This window comes from Palaemon carinicauda, chromosome 30, assembly GCF_036898095.1.
Source record: "Palaemon carinicauda isolate YSFRI2023 chromosome 30, ASM3689809v2, whole genome shotgun sequence".
NCBI classification, from domain to species: Eukaryota; Metazoa; Arthropoda; class Malacostraca; order Decapoda; family Palaemonidae; genus Palaemon; species Palaemon carinicauda.
In genome coordinates this window covers 40,659,433-40,683,282 of record NC_090754.1, presented here as the reverse complement: position 1 = coordinate 40,683,282, position 23,850 = coordinate 40,659,433, and the positions used below count along the sequence as shown (strand labels likewise).

The window sequence follows — 23,850 nt, the reverse complement described above, 5'->3', positions numbered from 1 at the left end:
TTTGAATTTTTGTGCCATTCTTGACTGGAACAGGTTTTATATATACTCATGCTCCGTCCAAATAAAGTTAGTTGCATTCACCTTTTCTCAGTTATCACCTAACTGGCTCTAGCACATTATTCTCTTCGGGGCCACCAATTGTGCTGGCACTAGTTAGGTGATACACCTGTAAATCACTCTCTCAGGCACATAAGGGGACACAATCGTCACAATGTTGTTCATTAATACAATATAATCAAAACTTTTTGTGTCCTGAACTATTTTATCACCTGTTGAACAATGGCAAAATGTGGAAAATGTAACAACCTGGATTCGACCAGTCCTGTAACAGGGCATCCACTTCACATGCTAAGATTGTGGTGGCCTCTTGGAGACTTTACTGCCTGGCAATCTGCCGGACTGGGGTTCGAGTCACTTCAATTTCTTGGAAATGTAAGCAGCACAACTAGTGCTACTCCACTCCTCAAAGACTGAAAGGTCACTCTGTGGTGCCAATGTGCAACAACTTCACGGTAGTGACCTACTTCTTCAAAGATGGAGGCATACCCTCTCTCCTGCTATGCAATTTAACATTAGAGATGATAAAGAGGACACAGCCTCAAGCAATCTCTCTTTTGGCAAGGTTTATTGCTGGGAAGAGGAATGTTATTGCACACCATCAGAACAGAAGAGGGACAACAGTTGGTTCTGAATGGTCTTTGCTTCCTCTAGTAGCAAATAGACTTTCGACTTTGTGGGGTTTCCAGACTCTAGACATGCTTTCCACTTATCTAAATCACAAACTCAAGAGTGTATTACTCTCTGGTCCTATACCAATCTGCAGTAATGGAAGAAGCATATCAAAACCCTTGAGATGGACTAGACCGTACACCTTTCCACTGTTCTGTCTGATTCTTCAGACACTGAACAGAGGTCGAACATCCCTGGTATTATTGAGGAACAAGAGATCACTTCGTCATACTTGAGACAATTATTACTCTGGTTTTGAATATAATTTTTGTATTGCTGATTTATTAGCAACTTATCAATATCTCTCAGTACCAGTTCAGGTCTGATTAATTTTGGGATGTGTGAACCGATTTCAACTGATCCCGACCCCATTCATTAGTGAGCCGCCACCTTGACTGGAGGACTCACCCCAGTCCTTTCCACACCAACTAGAAGAGGACGGATGAATCTTGGTGTCCTGACAGCTGCAGAGAGGGAACAAAAAACCTGGAAGTTGTGCTAGTGATCCAGTTTTACCAAGACACGAGGACCACAGAGGGGAGAGTCAGTCAAGGAAAGGTGCAAGCTATAACAACGGCAGCTGAATTCAGGCAATTACGTGGGTCCACAGTAAATGTTCCCCTTTTTGGGTTAGAATTTCATTTCACGTCATTTGGGTAATTGTGGCTTTTACACATTTCGGGCCGAGTGCGAGTTTCATTTTGTATAACTTTATGCTTTTAGAGACTAGCCCTGTCTCGGGTATAGGGCCACGTGTCTGACCGCATTTTTGTAATTTGATATTGCAACAGACCTCGAGTCACGAATATATTTGATTACCCTTTTGATTGTTGCTAACTTTTGCATTTCTTTGATTTCATTTTATCATGTTTGTTTTAACCTCTTTGCTGCCGAGTTTAAGATGTCAGTTTAACAATAAATTTTATAATAAAGTACTTTAATTAGGTCACCCATGTTTGCATTTCTACACCCTTTATTTATATGGATTGTGTTTGCAATATAAATATTTAGTTTGGGATAGCATACACGAGACATTGAAAAGAGTAAGTTAATTTAAGGGTTTAAGTGAACTAACGAGTGTACTCGGCATTCATTCTCAGTGCTTCGAAGGTAAACATCCTTAATCTACCTTTACTTTAATACATCCTTGCTCCCATCCATTGTCATTGTCTCCAATCATAACGTAAAATTTCTGTCCAGTATCTCACTGGGGTCCCTAGGACACAGCAAAAATAAAGCCTTAGAGTGGGATGGCCTTTGAATAGACAGAGCTAAGGTAGACCATGAATTAATTACTTTTTTCAGATATGGAGTTTTTAGGCCTCGGGAGAGATTATGAGAGAAGTCATTATGATCTTATTGTTGTGACCACAAGTTTAAGGAAAGACTGTGTAACCAGGTTCATTTGTTGTTTGAAGGTTTTCTACAAATTGACGTAGGAACTTTTGTTTTGAATCCATTTACCGAAGTGTTCATTCAAGGTAGTGGGTTCCATTCATAACCAGAAAGTTCTAAGCTGCTTGAACTAATGTTTTTATGTTGTTCAGACATCTGTGTTTACTGCTCTGCAAGAGCGCCAGTCTATTTTGTTCTGTCAGCTAATTTTGTCAATTGACATTCAATTCTTATCATTTGTACCTCGTGCAGTGTGCCTTCCCTAATTTTCCAACTAATGTTCCCCGTAAGCCTAGCATATGTCCTTGTCCTACAGAGCGAATTGGTGCACTGTAATTCAAGTCTCCCCGTGTTTGTTTTGAGATGGCGGGTCTTGTTTACAACCAAAACTAGAGGGTTCTTATTTACCGTTTGAAATACCGTATGTAGATTACTGCGCGTCAAGTTTCATTAATTCAGTAGTTTCATTTGTAACTCCCTTTACCACTTACCAACGCAACATTGATTCATGTTTAATCTTTATCCTCTGCATATGGGAAATTATTTTATCCTTTTCCTAAAGGGATATGGCGTTTACCCTCAGTGCGGGGAAAGCTGTGTTGTGTCCTTATTTTGTGTCCTTATTGTAAGATTTGTGTTCAACCTGTGTGTGAGGGAATCTATCTTTTGTCCGCTTCATAAGTGTAAATTTATTTGTCCTTTCTATAAGGAGATTTTGTTCTTTGTCCTTTTCGCGAGGAAATTTTATCTTTGTTAACCTCTGCGTGAGGAAAATGTTATGTTTGTTAGCTCTACGCGAGTGCACTTTTAATAGCTGATTGTTGTCTCGTGCTCCTATAACTTGAACTGTTCGGTGGTAGCCTGAGCACATCCATAACTGTGTAACTATATCACAACATGTCCGTCTCTATCGGTTATTTTGACTTTTGAAATTGTATTTTGTCTCACATGCCCTCGCGCTATTAATACGTTCTTTATGCTCTTCATGAGTAGTTTCATTAATCGTTATCGCCATGAACAAGTATAATTCATTTAGTAAAGTGTTTTGTGTCACGTGACTGTGCATTGTCTCCTTAGCCAGCAACTGTACATTTGAATTTTAAAGTAAATTTGTTATTTACATTTTGTTTTGCCACTAAACCCTTTTTCCCTCATTATTAGTAATTTTGAACATTCGATTATCATCCCTTGTCAGGCTGGGAGGAACGCAGAGAGGAGAGGTCCCCTTTTTGGTTTAATTTGTTTGATGTTGGCTACCCCCCCAAAATTGGGGGAAGTGCCTTCGTATATGTATGTATGTAATTATCATTCCCTGTGCATCTGTAACTGTCAAGTTTCGCAAATTTGCCATGGAAATTTTGATATTTAGATTTTCCCTTTATTTTGCTTTGGCAAATCCATTCATCACACGCGGTTAATCCAAGATGTCGGAGTTCGCTTATAATATCAACAGCCCTCCAAAGCCTAAGGCTGAAACACTCAGCCCAGAGAAGATTAAAGCTTTACTTAAAGGAGAAGTTAACTCCAAATTTGTTTGTTCATGATCTTGCTTTGGTTGATTTTCCCAGTACGACTCCCAAAATCATTGAATACTTTAAAAATCTCATTGGTGAAGGAACGAACTTTGTGATCTTAAGACTTTTTGGAGACGTCTTTACGACATTCCTATTCAAATTGAAACTGCTTTTAATAGCCTCAAGGCTCACTCGAATTTTAACATTAAACACAGTCAGTTTTGTTCTTCACCGGCGACACCTTCAGTAATGCGACTTTGTAAATCCCATTAACGGTCCCTTACTTGACCCCCCTAATGTCTCGGCAGTCGAGCACAAAGTTCATGACTTTCCATCCGTTCCCCCTCCTGCTCTATCTTCACAATTTATACTATGCTACCAGCATGGCACAATCAGTAATTTTACATCAGTCCCTCGTGTTCCAACATTGAGTCGGCGCTTCATCAAACTAAAACCTCTCTGTCTTTGGTGACTTGTCCTGGAGAAAATACCATTCATGGTCTTAACGTGGACCCCCTAGTGGTAGCACCGATACTACCCATCCTAACCGTGAGCGTGTAGGCCTAGAAAAGCCAGTATCAGCAGAATTTTATTCACCCATTAAGCACGTATCACCCCAGCCTGTAGTGAAGGCCCAGCACCCTCCTCGCTTGATAATCAGGGACAGAATTGTTATCGGCACAACTGATGAGACCGGCCGAGACTGTTGCGAGAACGCTGCGTCCCCAACCTTAACCGGGTGATTAAGAACCTTCGAGCGGCGATGTCGTCCCACAGCCATAAAGAAGCGATATCGAGGGTAGCTTCAGTTGACCACCTGAAAAAGATGAGGGAAGGTCGGAAAGGTCCAAATCGTCAAAATCAGCAATGCCAAAAACGGTCCCCAACCCAAGGAAAGAAACCAGCCGGCAAGAACAACTCTACAAAGATACCAAAATGCAATTATTGTGGGAAAGACAAGCACAAAGAGAGCAGTGCCCAGGTAGAAACGACACTTGCAAGAAATGTAAGAACAAAGGCAACTGGGCCACAGCCTGCTGAAGCAAGGCAACTTACGAAATTGAAGAAAGGCCAAGTACTTATGAGTACCTCAATGATAGCAACGAAAGCACCGTTGGAGATTCCACATCAGCGATGTATCTTGGTGAAGTGATTAGCATAGATGCGATCGATGACGATTTCTGGTCAACTGATGTAGAAGTCAACAACCACGTAACAGGATTCAAACTCGATAGTGGGTCCAGTATATGTGTCGTGGGAGACTCGACAATATGGACGCAAGGTCTAGTTCTATCCAAATCGAACGACCAGTTCCGAGGCTCTGGAGGAGTTAGCCTGAACCACCTAATCATCGGAGTTCTACGTCAAGCGGAGATCAAATCGGGACAACGCACACATCGTGAAGATGTCTATGTGATGAGGAATCAGTCTGAAAACCTCCTCTCTAAATCAGCGATACAGGCGCTAGCCCTACTCACACCGGCTTCCACGGTATACGCAGTTGATTTGTCCCAACACTTTAAGGAGGAGTTCCCCGAAGTCTTCAAGGGGCTTGTCCTGCTCAAGATGTACAAGATTCTGCTGCGAGACGACGCCACCCCGTTATGCTTATACACACAGAGGCGAGTGCCACACCCATTACTTCCCAAAGTGAAAAATCAACTAGAGAAGATGGAGAAGTCTGGCGCAATTTCTGCAGTGACTGAACCAACCGAATGGTGTTCCGGCATGGTCGTCGTCCCAAAACCATCAGGAGACGTCCGCATGTGTGTGGACCTGACACCACTGAACTGAGCAGTCAGATGAGAAATTCACCCGATGGCAAAGGTAGATGACAATCTGGCAAAGATTAGGGGAAGCACAATCTTCACCTAGTTAGATGCAAACTCCGGCTTCTGGCAGACCCCTCTGCACCCAGATTCCAGACTGCTGACAACCTTTGTCACACCATACAGGTGCTTCTGTTTCAACCGCCTGCCCTTAGGCATTAGTTCGGCGCCGGAAGTATTCCAGACTGATGTCGAAGATCCTAAATGGGCTAGAAGGGGGTAATCTGTTATATGGATGACATACTGATTCACCCAGCGACAAAACCAGAACATGATGAGAGAGTGAGGAATGTGTTGATGAGGCTGCGAGACGCAGGAGTAATGTTGAACAACAAATGCTGTTTCAACCAACCATGCTTGAAGTTCCTCAGTCATGTCATCTCCAAAGAAGGCATCGGCGTCGATCCAGATAAGACACGAGCCATCCCGGAACTAGCAGAGCCTCGAAACATCACAGAGCTACAGCGGTTAATGGGAATGACAAACCAATTCGCCAAATTCATACCGACACTAGCCCGAGTGAACGAGCCTCTTCGCCAACTTCTGAAGGAGCAAATGTGGATGTGGGACAAGGCTCAATAAGACGCCTTCGACACCATCAAACGCATGCTGTCTTCAACTGAAGTCCTGGCCCATTATGACCCGAACACACCATGTGTCATCGCAACAGATGCATGCCAAGGTGGCTTGGGGCTGTCCTTCTCCAAACTGACAGCAATGGCATCCGACGCCCGATATACTATGCATCTCGGTCCCTTACTGACACAGAGAAGAGATACGCGGTAATGGAAAAGGAAGCACTAGCTGTAACCTGGGGTGCGAGAAATTCTCAGACTATGTGCTTGGCTCGAAATTTACCATGGAAACAGACCACCGACCGCTTGTACCACTACTCACAACAACTGACCTGTCCAAACTTCCAGTTCACATCCTCAGATTCACACTAAGGCTCATGAGATACTCACCGGAAGTGAAGTACGTACAAAGGGGTATATCAGAAGACTGCCGACGCCATCTCACGAGCACCTATTGGGAAGCCCTCCAAGGAAGAAGATATTTTCTGCCTGGAAACAGAGGCGTTCAAGGATTCAGTGATCCAGCACCTGCCTACCAGTGACAAGAGACTCGAAGAAATCCGAGAAGCCCAACAGAACGACGCAGTCTGTACGCAGATCCGGAAGTGGGTGAAAGAAGGCTGGCCTCCTGTGATGCCCAACTTAATGCTCCTCAAGACCTTCTGGGAGAAGGCACCACATTTCACCATCAACAAGATCTTGATGTTTGACGACCGTCTAGTAATCCAGCAGTCACTCCAGATGAATATCCTGGAGAAACTCCACTCTGGACACCTGGGTATGACCAAATGCAAGGCCCGTGCGAAGGAAAGTGTTTGGTGGCCGTCTATCACATCACAGGTAGAAGCAATGTGCAGAAGCTGTTCAACCTGCATCCTGCATCGTGACCAACCAACCGAGCCCCTCCTGGCCCTCTAAACCTCTCCCAACGAAATCTGGGAAAGAGTGGGAACTGACCTGTTCGAGTACATGTCAAAGCAGTATGTGTTGATAGTAGACTACGGTTCTAGATGGCTCGAGTTCAAAGAATTAGAATCTACAACCAGTCAAGCTGTCATCCGGAGACTTTGTCAAGTCTTCACCACTCATGGAGCTCCCAAAGTTGTAATATCCGACAATGGACCTCAGTACGCATCGAGAGAGTTCCAGGAATTCAGCAAGGACTGAGGGTTTACACACATCACCTCATCACCGCGGTATCCAAAAGCCAACGGAGAAGCAGAGAGGGCTGTCAGAACAGCGAAAGCAATTGAGTAAAAATAAAAACCCCTACCTCGGACTACTTGCCTATAGATTAGCACCGCTCAACAATGGCAGGTCACCAAGTCAGCTCCTTATGTCCCGACAGCTCCAGCAAAGCTGATACCGCAGGTACCAGACATTCAGAAGATCAAGGAAGGAGAAGAAGAGTACAAGAATCAGTACACCAAAGCGCATGACCGCCATCATAGAGTTGTGCAGCTCCCCTGTCTCACCCCAGTTTTTGCGAGAGACCAGTCTAGCTACGGTGAAATCAAACAGCAGATGACCAACCCTAGATCCTGGCGGGTAGCTATGGAGAACGGAAGTGTTATTCGACGAATCGGAGCGATCTAGTTCAAACCGGCACCACCCGAGAGTCGCCACCGCAGAAGGGTTCGGAACCACCTGACACCCTACGAGTTCAGACTGAACCACGACCGACTGCGCCTGAACCACCCATCCCTACCCCTACCAAAGGTCCACCCCAAAACCCCCCGACACCTACCAAATAAAACGCCAAAGTGACCCCCGGAACGTCGGGGAAGAATGACAAAAACAACCCGATATGGTTTATTATTAAATGATTTTATTTTCATTTCAACCATGATGATGACATAAAATGAACATGTACTTAGTGTTAACGCCATGTTAAAGTCACATTTAACAAATAATGTTCTTGTGTTAATGTTCAAGACACATTCACAACATTTGTCATATGTTATTTGTGGATAAGTGTTGAGCTTTGTAGTTTATTTGTGTTTGCCATGTAGTGTATTATATTTGATTGCTGGGTCACTATTATTTGTATTATCACAAAAAAAATGTAGGGAAGAAATGGATTATGTAACTTCATAAAACTTATGTTCCTTAAAGCGAAAATGAATTGTTAACTTTAAATGATTATCAAACAACCTTAAAGGGGAGATGTTGTATATGGTACATATGGCGCACTGTACTTGTTGTAGCCCGCGCATGCGCTTTGAAATAAACGACACTTCCCTCAAAAATGTCGTCCAGTCTTGTGTCCTATTGAATAGAGCAAGGAACCCTTTTGCCTGACTAAGGATTTAGAAAATTTTACGCATGTTGAACTAGACCCAGAGCAAAAGGAATGTTTAAGTTTCTCATTTTTTGAGGACTACGGTACAACATTGTATATGGTGCCACATTAAGCCCTTGTTATTTTTGCCAAATCATTCAGTATCATTTTCCCATTTAATCTCTTGCTTTAACTTCAAAGTGTAATTCAAATTCTTTCTTGAACTGTTGCCACATCATTGTGACAAACCCCTTGACATCCTTCAGCTCGTGCCTGAACAGAATATGCATTTATTAATTAAAGTGTACTATCAATGTTCCCCTTGCAGACAGCATCCATGACTCTTGAGGTTAGAATCGTAATGTAATCCTAGAATTACTTTGCCTTGATTTGTCGTTCGAACAAGTGTCACTTGATTCTTCTTATTTCAATGCCAAGCGGAAGGTAATTTTTCACATTTTGTCACAATGAATATAAAGGTTTCATTACACTAGTCACTTTATTTGAAAAAACTTTTTGTGTTAAGTGTTAGATATCAGACCAGGTCTGGGATTCGCCACAATAATTTTGAATTTGTTCTTGGCCGCACGTTGCTCCTCATCATTAATAATGTTTCCTTTACCCTGTATGAGTCTTAAGATTTTAGGTGTGATTCTTGACAACAAATTTGCTTTTGATAAAGACTTGTTGCTGAACTTGACTTTTAATTGGCTCGCGAATTGTTCTACATTCACCCCTTGTCGGAATAGGACAACTAGCCATAGACTAACAGGCCGCTGCAGTAACATCTATGATTGTAATAATGACGACTTTTAGAAAAGAGATACATGCATGATAGTTTGTTTATTTACCAGTAGTTTACTTAGTTTATAAGGGCTGAGCACATGGCCAATTAAATGGCTTCCTTTTTTGAAAATACCTTATTTAAAAATTCCAAATTTTTGTAACGAACTACCTCTTTAAGAAAAACTAGAGTTTGAGTATACATTGTAAAATATTCAGTCAACAAATCCCTTCAACAATGGCAACTCATATACTCACAGCAAGGAAATGAGTTAAGTATATAAAATATATACATAGGAATATACTTAAGTAATTATAAATAGATGTAATACGTAATTCATAAATATATATCATGTTTTCATACGTAAAACATGTTTGTATATAGGGTAGACAGTGCAAAATTATTTCTCATTTACCACAAGAATAATGGATATAAAGCATAGTAAATTGACCACGGATAGTTAGTCTGCACCCAGTTGTCCTAGACCCACCCCTTGGGTGGGAAGAATTGTATTTACTTCAATCTTAATCATTTGGATTGGACTTGTATGTTTAAAGGTAAAGCTGCACATTTGCTTATCTTAACGGTCCCACGAGCCATTGCCTGCAGTTTTAGTTTTTTGCCACATTCACCTTCATATACAAATTTCACTTGATTGATTTTAATTAAAGCTCACAGCATTTTGTTAACTTTAAATAAACGTTTATGTGAAGAACCGACTTCATTAATTCGTTCTGTAGATTTGTCTCGCACGCACTAACAGGTAGCTTGTATCACATTCTCCTTTCTTCTTCCCTCAATCTCCAGGGTGTAAAGAGTTTTCTTCACTTCTTTCCTTTTGTATTCTGGTCTCGATCTCACTAATATAGTAGTTACCCTTGAAATTTTAGTTTCCAAACTTTACTGAGTAATGTTGATTCTTTTGTTAAACTACATGTTTTCAGACAAATTATTACACTGGTCTTTAAAATTTTTTTATTATTGCTGATTAATAAGTATCTTATTATTATCTGCCAGTACCAGTTCAGGTCTGATTAATCTTAGGATTTTGGCCCATCACACCAGCACTTTGGTAATTACTCTTTTTTTAAATTATTCATTTTTAGTATGTCATAATAGATTGGATTATTATTATTATGTATGTTCCCTTAGAGTTGCAAGATTGCTCTTAGTATTTTGTACAAAATTCTGCCTCAACCAAAATTCCCGATATGGCACCTCAACAAGACTCAACGTGGGAAGCTGAACCCACGTGAACTGATTTACACTAATCCTGAATCCCATTCGGTAGTGAGCCGCCACTTTGACCGGATGCATGGGTCAAACTGCATCTGTTTGGCTTACCCCAGTTCTTTCCACAACAACCAGAAGAAAATGGGCGAGTACTGGTGTCCTAATGACTGGAAAGTGAAGATAAACATGGAAGCTGTGCTGAATCCCGACTTTTCAAGAAGCTAAGACTACAGAGGGGTGGACCAGTCAACGAAAGGTGCAAGCTATAACAACGGCCATCTTGTGGAGAAGGGCTACTTACATTAAGTGCTTGTAAGTGAGCGCAGGTAATTAAGTGGGGCCACACTAAATTTTCCCGTTTTAGGATAGAATTTAACTCGACTTTCATACATCACTGATCCCCTCTATTGCCAGAGTCTTCATCGGACAGAGACGAAATAGAGCCTTAGAGTGGGATGGCTTTACAATTGACAGAGCTAAAGTAGCCTATCTAATTATATTTTTCACGTGTGGAGTTTTTAGGCCTCTGGACAGATCGGGGTTTTCTATTAAAAGTGAAGGTTTGCGAACAACATCAACAAAGTTATTGCCAGGGTACTGTGCCCTTGTGTGTTAGTGCTTCTATCATCCCCTATTGACCTGTCTTGCATATTGTAATGAGACATTCCTGGAACAAGTTCCCACTTAACAATCAAAATAAATACTCTCCGTATAACCTAGCCATTACCAGATTTGCTTTTCTCAATCTTTTAATAAACTCCAATTCTAAAGACCCTATATCAGAGATCATAGTTCCCAAATGATCCTACCTCATTGATACTTTCTCCTTCCTATGACATTTAAGCTTCCATTGCATATGCCATTCTCAGCTCTCTTTCTTATTTTCTTATATTTATCATAAGCCCAACCTCGTGTAATATTTCATGCATTCTGGTAATCAAGCATTGCAAATCCTGTGGTGATCTGTTAAAGATAGCATCATCAGCATACTTTAGGTCAGTCAATTTCCCATTACCAATCCAATTTAATCCTTCTCCCACATCCCCAACTGTTCTAGGCATAACAAAATTCATGGTGAAGATAAAAACAAAAGTGACACCATATTCCCTTGGAGTACTCAACTGTTCACTGGAAATTAATTTGATAGGACTCCACTTACATTAACTTTGCACTTGCTATGTTCATGAACAAACTTAATCAAATTTACAGATTTAATAGAAATTCCACAATAACTCAGAACTATCCACAAAATTGACAAGTGCACACTATCAGAGGTTTTTTCCATAGTCCACAAATGAGATGAAAAGTGGATTTCTATATTTAACATATTGCTGTACATAGTCTTTGAATGAAAATTTAGTTGGTACAACTTCTATCTCTTCTAAATTCTCCTTGTTCATCTCTCGGCTTTTCATCAATCTTTCTCTCTAGTCTCTTTAGAGTAAAGAATATTTACAAGCAGGAATTTTCTCACTTTAACTACACTAAAATATACAGCTTGAATTTAAAGACAGTTTTTTTTTCTTAATGAAATAATTATCTTAGAAGTGAACAAATGTATTGAAAATAATTTCTTTCTCTACATACTAAAAACTGAACAAGAAAACTTCACCAAATAGGTCTAAATTTGATTTTTATGATACACACCAATAATATCTTCTATCAACAATAACTCATTTTCCAAAAGTTTTCTTCAAAATTCTATTGCACATACCTAATTTCTTGATTTTTACAATAAATTAAATTATTTTCATTAAAATGTATAAAACTACATGCAAGAAATTTCTTTTACTTGTGTTGAATATAATTGATTTTTATGGCCATTCAAGGATTCTAAACAATATAACCCTATCAGCAGTTCAAAAGTTGAGAAGTGATTATAAAATAAATAATTGAAAGAAAATTAAATGATTACTCGACTAAATGCCCATTCCTGGAAATAATATTACCAAAACTGTAACTGAAAGCAGAATCCATAAATGTTTTAGGGTCTTTAAGGAGTTAAAATTTCAATGCAAACTTTACAATTATTTCTACTAATCTTAAGAACCTTTTATCAAGCCACAAAAAAATTTAACACATACAAATTAAGAAACGTTTGAGAGAGAGAGAGAGAGAGAGAGAGAGAGAGAGAGAGAGAGAGAGAGAGAGAGAGAGAGAGAGAGAGAGAGAGAGAGAGAGAGAGAGAGAGAGAGAGTGTTTTACACAAGGTGAAAAGTAATTTGTAAGTGATTTAAAGACCAAGTTGATTTCACAAATATTCCCGAAGAATGCTGTGCGAGATCAATGTAAAATCTAAATACCTTCGAAAATCAGGAAGCAAAAAAAAGTATAAGTGATTCACAAGAAGATGCCAGTGAAGAATTAATGTAAAATGTAAGATATGAAATTCATTAATCATATGATTGCTCTTAGTTATTCAATTTCATTGCAAAGTTTAAAATTATTTCTGAATGGCTCTTTTCTCACTTTTATAAGTTCACTTTCATTTTTAACCCATCCAAATCACTCATCTTTTCTCTAAGTAGCAATAGCTCCGAATGTTAATATACGATGTTTACATGATTCTATCAACTATATTTCATTACTTGACTCCTAAACTTGGATAATTTCATTGTTTTTGTGTCCTTCCAAAATTTTAATAATAAATTAGCTATATCTATTTTTAATCAGGGACATCTACACTCAAGTACAAAAAATTAGCAATAGCCAAAACTATTTTTAAAAACATATTGAATTTAAAGACAAATATATTCAGGGTAATAATTCTCACTATACATGCTTTTCATCTTATAAAAGTGTCTACATTGAATAGTCAATTTAAAATTAACTAGAAATGGCTATGGGGTTAGAATTTTTCCAGAAATTAATATTCAGGAAAAATACTTGATCATATTCTTTACACTCAAAAGGCTTTTCACCTGTATGGATTCTCATATGCCGTTTCACACTAATCCTAACAGAAAATCTTTGGCCACAATCTTTACATTTAAAAGGCTTTTCACCTGTATGGATTCTCATGTGTGTGTTTAAATCCCTTCTCTTAGTAAATCTTTTGCTGCAATCTTTACATTCAAAAGGCTTTTCACCTGTATGGAATGTCATATGACTGCTCAAATGAATTCTGTGAGTAAATCTTTTGCCGCAATCTATACATTCAAAAGGCTTTTCACCAGTATGGATTCTCATGTGTGTGCTTAAATTACATCCCTGAGTAAATCTTTTGCCGCAATCTTTACATTCAAAAGGCTTTTCAGCTGTATGAATGGCTAATGATTGCTTTTCACCTGTATGGATTCTCATATGTGCTCAAATTACATCCCAGAGTAAATCTTTTGCCGCAATCTTTACATTCAAAAGGCTTTTCACCTGTATGGATTCTTATATGTTTGTTCAAAGTACTTCTCTCAGAAAATCTTTTGCCGCAATCTTTACATTCTAAAGGCTTTTCACCTGTATGGATTCTCATATGTTTGTCTAAATCACCTCTGAGTAAATCTTTTGCTGCAATCTTTACATTCAAACAGCTTTTCACCTGTATGGATTCTCATATGTGTTTAAATCACCTCTCCCAGTAAATCTTTTGCCGCAATCTTTACATTCAAACGGCTTTTCACCTGTATGGATTCTCATATGTTTGTCTAAATCACATCCCTGAGTAAATCTTTTGCCGCAATCTTTACATTCAAACGGCTTTTCACCTGTATGGATTCTCATATATCTGTTTAAATTACTTCTCTGAGAAAATCTTTGGCCACAATCTTTGCATTCAAAAGGCTTTTCACCTGTATGGATTCTCATATGGTTGTTCAAATCATCTCTCCGAGAACATATTTGGCCACAATCTTTACACTTGAAAGGCATTTTGTCCTTTGGTGCCAATGAATTCTCACTTGGTATATATTCACAAGGTTCTGAAAGGGTATTTTTGAAATTTCCATGTTCGGCAGATATTTCTCCTAAGACAATAGATTCCTCACGTCTAGAAAGAAATATATTTGAGAATTTATCTTCCTTTTCTTGAGGGATGAAAATAAGGGAGCTCATTTCCTTGGATGGATTCAGGTTGACATAACTTTCCATTGATGTCTAATAAACTATGGTCTGCTGGAGGCGATTGAAAGATGCCAACCTCAACATTTTCATCTGAATATCTACTTTCAGTCTGTGCTATTTTAGAATTTTCATAATTAACATTTTCATTTCCATTCAAGCGTTTGTAAATCTTTGACATTCGTACCACTTAACAACGCCAGGGCGATTTATCATGAAAATGAGTGTTTTTCACATTCTATTTCCTCCCTTGATACTCAATAATAAGACCCGGGGGATTACTACCCTATATAGACCTACAATCAAATAGTTTATTTATTTATTTTTTTTTTTTTGCTAAAAATATTCTTTTTTTACTCAAGTGAATTTTTTCATGATAAAAAAAATTAACCTTCTAAATCATGGAGAAAAAAAAAAAGATTAATCATGATTATTATGAATTTTTTGTTCCTGTTTGGATATTAATAGACCAAGAAAAGGTTATTTATCATAATTTAATCATAATTGAAGATCCCTTTGCTCGATATCTTGCTTCTTTAGGCTTCTGGTCGCTGCCTCTTTCACTAACTTTGTAATCTTGCCGATATTAACCACTTCTGTACTCTTATTAGAGAGAATTTTCTTCTTCCTTATATCAGCGATATGTTAAAATTGTCTTTTCCTCTTTGGCACGATGGAATTCTTGCCGATATCAAGATAAAGGCGTAAAGCGAACAAAGGTCACCGGTCAAAACGTACGCTTTCTGAGGTCTGTACTAGCACTGTAGGGTGTAACTATAACTTCCTGTCTTGTGACTCATGGAATCTATACAGGTGCCATTGCTCACAATTTGTTTTATATTAAAATGCTATGATTATCAAAATTTACGATAACAATAAATACTGCATTTTCTTGTAGGAATCAATGGCTTTGTCTTATTTAGTTACTTTTACTAATTACCCTGTAAACAATGAAAGTAAAAGGAATAAAGACAAAATATTTCGTATAAACATTCTCCATTACCATATAAAGCTCAGTGAATTTTTTTAAGATTTTCTGTTTTTTGTTATATACCCCGATATATTGGCAAATAGGCCGGGCCCCTTAACGAATGCATTATTAAATGACAGTAATATCCAATGATACTAAAAGAATTTGGTAAAGATATTACATGTGGTAAAATACTTGAAATAAAAATTTAGTAATATTAGGCTGGCCTTGAAATTGCTGTTCACCCATTACATGGAGTATATGATAAAAATCTTTTTCTAACAGATATATATATATATATATATATATATATAATATATATATATATATATATATATATATATATATATATATATATACCGTGCTATAAGGTATATCTTACCAATCCATGTTTGCCGATGTTATACTCATATAAGGGTATGAGCAACTTGGTGAAATAATAAGCGCTTTGGGTGCTGATTAAATGTTACCCCAAATCTCAGTCACTGGTAGCAGGGTGACAGATTGGGTTTGGGGCGATGGACAAACCGTCTCTTCGACTTTAATCCTGATGTCTGGTGGTTGATCATACTAGAATTAGTATGGACCAGCAGGGGTCACTTGCCTTAGTTAGAAAGGCCCTGCCCATCACCAGGAAATGGCTATCCTTTGATTTATCTAGCCAATGAATCCTCTATGGACTTAATCAGTCATGGAAATAAAAGTTGAAAGAATGGCCACCAATCCCGGGCGTAGTGGGATGCTAAGAATCTCCTGGTTTATAAATACTAAAGAAAAATTGAAAATAGGTAATTGGAATGCTAGAACCATGAATCAGATTGGGAAGTTACAGTAAGTGGAAAGTGAATTTAGGAAATATAGTTTGGATATCTTGGCCCTAAGTGAAACATGTTGTAAGGGGATTAGTAAGAAAACTTTATACCAAGGCAATATATATATATATGTGTGTGTGTGTGTATATATACAGAATATATATATATATATATATATATATATATATATATATATATATATATATATATATATATATATATATATCTACTTAGGAAGATCAGATAGAATTGGAAGAGAAGGGGTAGTTAACCGTGTGGAGAGCTGTAAATAGTAGATTGTTACAAGGAAAGTTCAAATCAAAGCAGTGCAATATGAGTACTATAGTTTGCTATGCCCAAACAAATGATTCCCCAGAAGATACTGTAAGGAACTGCCGAGTCTACTAGATGAGATCCCCGAGAGAGATATAAAAATTGTATTGGCGACTTCAGCGTTAAAGTTGGAGAACATTTCATAAATCTGTTCAGCAAACAATCTCGTCATTGGAGGTACTCTTTCACCACAAAAACATCCACAAATATACATAGACATCACCATGTGGCCATTACAAAACAAAAATCAAATAGATCACATTGCCCTTAATAAAGAAGGATGACAAAGAAATGTAAGAAGCTATAGAGGTGCAGATATTGGTAGTGATCACCAGCTTCTCATTGCCACACAAATTAAAACTAAAAACACCCAAAAGAAAGGTAGATAGAATAACTAGGTTTGATACAACTAAGCTTTTTTTTTGAGCACAGAGAAACCTTTACAAGCAATTGAATGTAGGAATTGATTTACAGGTTTAGACTCCTAAGAAGTAAAAAATTCCCTAACATAACATAACTTTTATACACTATTTCACGAAACAAAAAATCCAAATAAATTTGAAAAGATTTATAAACCGAAACCAAAAAGTGTATTTCTACCAAACTACTACTACTTCTTTGTTTGCATCTTTTCCCACTTTTATGTGGGGTTGATGTTTCTGGCCAGCTTTCTCCATCTACCTCTGTCCCACACTTCATCACCGGTTAATCCCTTTGATTGAGGGTCATCCGAGAAGGAGAGGGAGACCAAAGCGAAGGATGCAGAAAAAGATGATGATGATGATGTTTGGTAGAAATACACTTTTTGGTTTCAGTTTATAAATCTTTTCAAATTTACTTTGATTTTTTTTCTTTTTTGTAAAATAGTGTATATAGTACAGTATTTTTTTATTATATGAGTTATGTAAGGGAATTTTAAACATGACAACCTGAAGGTAATTCTAGGATTTTATTCAATTGACTAAAACAAAATTATCTATCTCTTTCCTTCAATAGCTACTCGCCCTTTTAAGTGAGAGAAACAGCAATATGAGCATCAAGAGTATTTATAGAATAAAAAAGATCATGATATAACTTATTTTTTTACTCACCTGCTGTTCATATACGTGCCTTCCCTCCTCCCCACTGACTTGTAGCATCTAGATGATAAGTAAGTATTTTGTCTTTGAATTCAAAGAAACTGTCAGATATCCACTTGCTATTGTTGTTAAGAAGCTGGTCAGATTGCTTTATTAGAGGCATTATAATATCTATTCATATGCAGATACGAACTTACGAGCCATTTATAAGGGTTACTCCTAGTATTGTTTTTTATGACCAACCAAAGAAAATTAGTTTGATTGCACCATGCTTCGTTGCTAGGCAAGCATAGCGCATACGTGCATAACACTTGTTCACAGTGCTTCTTCATCACTCCTGGTCATGATGTGAAGAAGTTGTGCTCTCACTTCCCCTCTATGATCAAGCCTTTTGCATTTAACTCGCTTACCTTTTAGTTTGATGCTAGTGACTTACGGTCTTTTCTTCTTTCACAGTCACTTGCGTTACTATTCATTATCTGAGTGTTATGAGTGAGTACTTATGTCTAATAAATCTCTGTTATTTTGCCCAGGTCAGGATAGCCATCATTATGGCATTCTCATACGTTGGCAGACATAGATCCCCATCTTTATTATTCCTCTTGCTTAAACAAGAGATGTTCGATTGAATCACCACGTATATAGTGTAGGGAGTGGGCACCCAATGGGGATTCAGAAAACAGATTTTTATCCTAATGTGTCTCCTCCCGACAGGAGTTAGAGACAAATTGTCTTCTCTGTGACGAGAGTCCCTTTGATATTTTGTGTTGTGAATTTCCTGAAACTTTAATTAATAGATGACACATAGTAAACTGAATGGTGTCGACTATGCACAGCGAGACTTTGAGCCGGCCTTGCAGTACCCTTAATACCTGATTACCCTGCTATTCTTAAATCTCCCTCACCCCCTACAAGTGTGTATACCTGATTACCCTGCTATTCTTAAATCTCCCTCACCCCCTACAAGTGTGTAAAGTTGAGACCAGTATTTGTCAGATTATGCAAATAAAACCCTTCCGCTCTTGGAAGCATGTCCAATTAGACGTGAAAGCATCTCCGCAATCCTGTCAGAACCTTAAAGTAAGGCTGGCCATTTCCTCCAGCACTGAACCAGCTTTATTGAAAGACCCTTTTTATCGGTCTCTAGCTTTTATCAAAAAGCAAAGCCTGCCTCGTACGCCAAGGGGTTCTCGTCAGAGATCTTCTCATTAGACCAGGAATTTACATCTTCCCTATATTGAGGGTGGTCGGACCGCTTAGGCCGTGCCCACCACCGAAAACTTGGCAATGCCAAGCTGCTCTAAACAATTCTCTCCTTCCAAGCCTAATAACACTATGAAATTGAGTATAACGAAACTTGTGTTACCGCTAAAGTTTTAGCAATTAATTCAACCAAGCAGAACATTCAAAATGACAAATCTGAATGCGACGCTGCGTCTATGAGTGGTGACGTTCACTGTGCCACCGTCCCAACATGTGATGCAACTCCTCCGCATCTTGACAGGGGCAATGGAACCAAGGTTGCCCACTCCCCCAGCAACTGCTAAGGAACTCTACATCTAAATCAGTTCTGCAGCAAAGACGAATTTTACCTCCATCAGACGCTCAGGAACTAGGAAGGAACCCCAAACCTACATTTCGACATAGAGGACATTCCTCCAGTTGAAGAAGGTGTGGTTACCGAGGTTCACACTAGGGAGGGCATGTCCTTCCAGCTTACCACCAGTGGGGGGATGGCCTACAAAGTAGGAATTCGTAGCAGACCTTTGGATGGTAGAAGTCCTCTGTTCACATCAAATCCCTTTAATAGCCTGTCTGCCACCTCTGACCAAGACTCTGACTATCCAACAATTTTATTCGAAAGGCTCGGTAAAAGACCTACTCTTGCTGGAAGTTGATTTTTTGATTGATTATTAGATATCATCTGGCATTGTAACAGCAACAGTCATTAATGCCCAAAAATTTGGTTAACAATTATATATTTCTTGTTTCAAACAACGATTATATCTTGAAAAATAAGTTAATATCCACAATAAAATTGAATAGGCATTCTAGATTGGATTTAGGTCCAAAAATTTTTGAGAGAATGCATATGCCATCGCTACCCTTGCAATTATAAAAATGGCACACTCTCGGTGAAGTAATTTGGACACTAGGTTAATATATGCTTCACAGTTAATGGCACCAAACAATTTTCACAAAATGTCTGATGTTCTTCACTCATCAAAAAGGTGTAACAAATTCTCATTTGGGACAACAAAACTTCTTTTGACCTTTGCATGTCAAAATATGTCCTTGGACTTAACGACTTAACAAATTCACTTATTTTCTGATTTTCCAACTCCCTATATAAGTACCAAGTTCCTCTAAATACTGAGTGAATTACTCAGTACATATCTTTTGCCAGTACCTAAAAATAATTTTTATACAACTATGAAGTGCTTCCTTTGCCAGAGTCCGTTTTCTCATTTCCCCTCATGTCAACATGAGCTGGAACCCAACAAAATTTAATATTCTTGCCTCTATTTCTAAGTCGATACAGCCATTCAAGAATTTCTATTATTTTTTGGTGCAATGAATCAAAGGTTCATTGCTATCAATACACCTAAGGAGTCACAAAAAAATATCCTTTATGAGGTAGCTGGATGGTTTCCTGGACTACCATTAAAACAGCATAGCATTCAGCAGTAAAAATGGATGCATTAGGTAATCTAACACCTTGATTAAAATTTGGAAAACCCATCCCAAAACCAATGCCAGCGCTGGGCTTAGATCCATCTGTAAAAACATATTCTATTTGCTCCGAGAAAGTGACCCGCATTATCTCTTTGGATGTTCCTTGTTTAAAATCCAAAATACATTTATAGTAGAGTATTTTACCCTTGAAGATTTCCAAAATTCCAAAGGTTCTTAAAACTCTGTCCCTAAAGGTTTAGGGTATGTAGGGTAATTATCAGGAAAAGTAGCACACCTTACATTAAAAAGTTTGACATGTGAGTGACTTTGGCAGCTTCTGAAGCCTAAACCAGTATCGAACCTGTGATGATTGGCGGTGAAGCTCCAAAGGCATTTCACAAGCATCTACTAAGAGACTAAATATAGGAAACGACATAAAAGCTCCACTGGCTAGTCTTATTGCAACATTGTGTACGGTGTCCAATAGTGCCAGAGCTGTTTTTCTTGCTGTGCAATATATATCACAGTTATATGAAACTTTAGAAGCAATTAATGCTTTGTACAGAAATAGAAGGTGCTTTTGATCGTACCCCAAGAAGTATGGGATAAAACAAATCAAATTAAGAAAGTGAATACATTTCACCCTAAAATTTTAAACATGAAGAACCCATGTTAATTTACTGTCCAAGGACAACCCTAAAAATAAAGTTTCATTTTATTGCAAGAAATACTTTCCCCATATATGTATAGGTCCAAATCAGGATGAAAACCCCTTATACGGCAAAAATGCATCGCCAAAATTTTCGAGGATGAAAACTTAAATCCTAACTTGGCAGCCCATTCTGCTATTTTATCAATAGTTAGAGGAATCTTTCTTTCAGCAACAGTCATTCGTGATGCTGCAAATAAAACAGAGGTCATCGACATATAATGTTGGTATGACTTCATGAGGGATTACAAAACTAATGCCATTTATGGATAAGTCAAATAATGTTACACTAAGGACAATGCTTTGTGGAATGCGCCCCTCTTGATCATAAGTTGACGAGAACATATTACCTACTGTAACTGTAAATTGGAAGTTATTCAGTACAGATGTAACAAACATTGAAAGTTTCCCTCTTAATCAAATTCCATGAATGGTTTGAAGAATACAGTCTCTCCAGGTAGTATCATATGCCTTCTCCAAGTAAAAAAAAAATGCATGTGATGCTTTATGCTGGCAAAACCTTCACTAATTGATGCCTCTAATCTTGCTAAATCATCAGTGCAAGATCACATCTGTCGGAAGCAACACTGCAAGGGGTTAAGTACTTTCTGACCTAAAACCCATACCAATTGTGCGTTCACCATCTTTTCCATTCATTTACATGTAAAAGATGTTAATACAATGGACCAATAGTTGGTCATGATTTTGCAACATTGTCCAGGTTTCAAAAAGGCCAAAATTATGGAAAAGCTCCAAATATTTGGATTACTTAGACTTAGTTTCTATGGGTAAATATTTGATCATTGAATAGGTGAAATTATCAATTCTAAGAGTTGAATCAATAAATGTAGATAAGGCTGATAAAAGATCTTCAAAGCTAAAAGACAAATTATATGATTCTATTCTTATAGTTCAAAGTCAAGAGGATGATTTTCTTCACTTATACATTGTTGGTAATACATAGATGTACAAAAATATTTTTTTAAAGAGACTTTTAAAAAATGATCTGCGAATTCTTCACTTAAATTCTCTGTATTTTGTAACATTTGACTTTTATATTCAATCACAGGTGATGGTAAAGATATATATTCCCCACTAATCTTTCATATTATTTTCCAGACTTCCATTAGGTTAGTCTTCCAAATAATTTTGGATATAAAGTCTAACAGAAAATGGCACTTAGCCTGTTTTCTTGCTTTCGTACAATAAACTAATTACTGTAGTAATTACAAGGATGACGCCAATATCGAGTAAATGCAGCTCTCATAGCTTCAAGAGTTATTTGACATTGAATATTCCACCAAGGGACAAATTTTTGTGTAGAATGGCTTCTATAATGACTATAATAGAAAACTCATGTATTGTTTTATACTGTAGTTTTACCGGTTTACTACCAGGGTTAGGCTAGTGCCGCCTGATAGAGAGAGAAAGAATGGAAAGGAGGGTTTCCTATTATTATGGTTTAGCACAATAAATGGAAGTGTAGGAGGGCTACTGCCGCCTACTGTCAACTTACCAGAATGAGAATTCTAATGGAAGGGGAGGAATGCATCTGAGTCTGGCTTCCATCTGGCCACAACTTTTGCCGCCGGCTGTACTGCCAGTTGCAAGGTTTGTGGATGGCTGGCCAAGAGAGGACTGAAGAATTCTCAACAGTATAATGGGTTTCCCACCGGCAGCCGTCGGGGCCCGCTTAGTCTTTCCCCCCAGGGCATTCACCTCTGTTGAAGGAAGGACATAAGAAGGAAGTGGCCGAGGCGGCAACCTAACCGCCGCTGGTAGGGTCCCAGCCGGCAACATAGTCAACCCGGCAAGCCGGGATGACTGCCTGAATACCGGCGAAAGAATGTTGTGACGGCTAGGCCGACAATAAAGGACAGAGGGGGGAGGGAAAAGGGTCTTATAGTTTACAGGGGAGAAAGGCGGCGGCAGGTATGCCACCTACTTTCGGCTGAAAATTAAGGAAAGATGGCTTCCTGTGCCAATGCTGTCGTGGACGAGATTTCCCTGTCGGTGACATTGTCAGCTGCAAGATGTAGACTTATAGTATACAGGGGAGAAAGGTGGCGGCAGGTAAGCCATATACTTTCGGCTGTAAACTAAGGAAGCATGGCTTCCTGTGCTGACGCCGCTGTGGGCGGCAGAGGAACAAAGATTCCCGTCGGCGACATTGTCGGCTGCAAGACTATACACCCTGAGCTACCGTCTTACTTCAAAACAGGGATACTCAGCAGCAAAAAAGGTAGACGGTATACGACTTTCTAAGTCAAGCCGGAGTTTACAACTCATGGCGATGATGAAAGACAGAGGTTGCCGCTTGTAATGTCGGCGCTCAGGGAGGGAAGAAAGGTTTAGCCTCTTTTCTCTATAAGGGAAAAGTATCAAACCATATCCACAAATTCTAGGGGACATATATCCCCATCTGAATTAATAGGGAACGATACAGTGAGGTTAAACAATGGGAATTACTTTACTAACGTATACATTACAAGTTAGGCTAGCCTAACTCTGGTGGGGGCCGTGGCCAAGGTTGATACCATCTGGTCCCCATTTTATACGAAAGTAATGTTACATATCGGAGGAGGAATATTTATAATGTATGCGAAATCTTCACTAGTATAATTTGCCTAACTAGCTAAAATGTTCTCTTTTATTGCTAAATACTGTGAATGTCGCACAACTGACTAAATAAAATACATTTATGACGTGCGACAGCGGTCTCAAAACGGCCGCCTCCGGTGTCGGCTACACTCAACTAAACTCACAAATTATACGAATTTAACTGGGAGAAGGGAGCCTATAAATTATACACTGGAAATATTAGATACTCTACCTTCCAGAGGCTGAAAATGCTGGAGAAAGCATTATAATATTCCAA

At 38.5% G+C, this 23,850-nt stretch overlaps 2 protein-coding genes across 2 annotated transcripts in view; both read right to left on the bottom strand.

Annotated features, from left to right (window-relative positions):
* Positions 1–14,301, bottom strand: part of LOC137623045 (zinc finger protein 420-like) — a 17,551-nt gene extending 3,250 nt beyond the window's left edge. Inside the window, 3 exon segments of the mRNA XM_068353679.1 lie at positions 13,236–13,647; positions 13,649–13,826; positions 13,907–14,301. Coding sequence (XP_068209780.1) covers positions 13,236–13,647; positions 13,649–13,826; positions 13,907–14,204 — 888 coding nt within the window. The 5' untranslated portion in view covers positions 14,205–14,301.
* LOC137623044 (histone-lysine N-methyltransferase PRDM9-like) overlaps positions 1–23,850 on the bottom strand; it is a 212,706-nt gene that overhangs the window by 13,090 nt on the left and 175,766 nt on the right. The gene's annotated exons all lie outside the window — the stretch shown is intronic.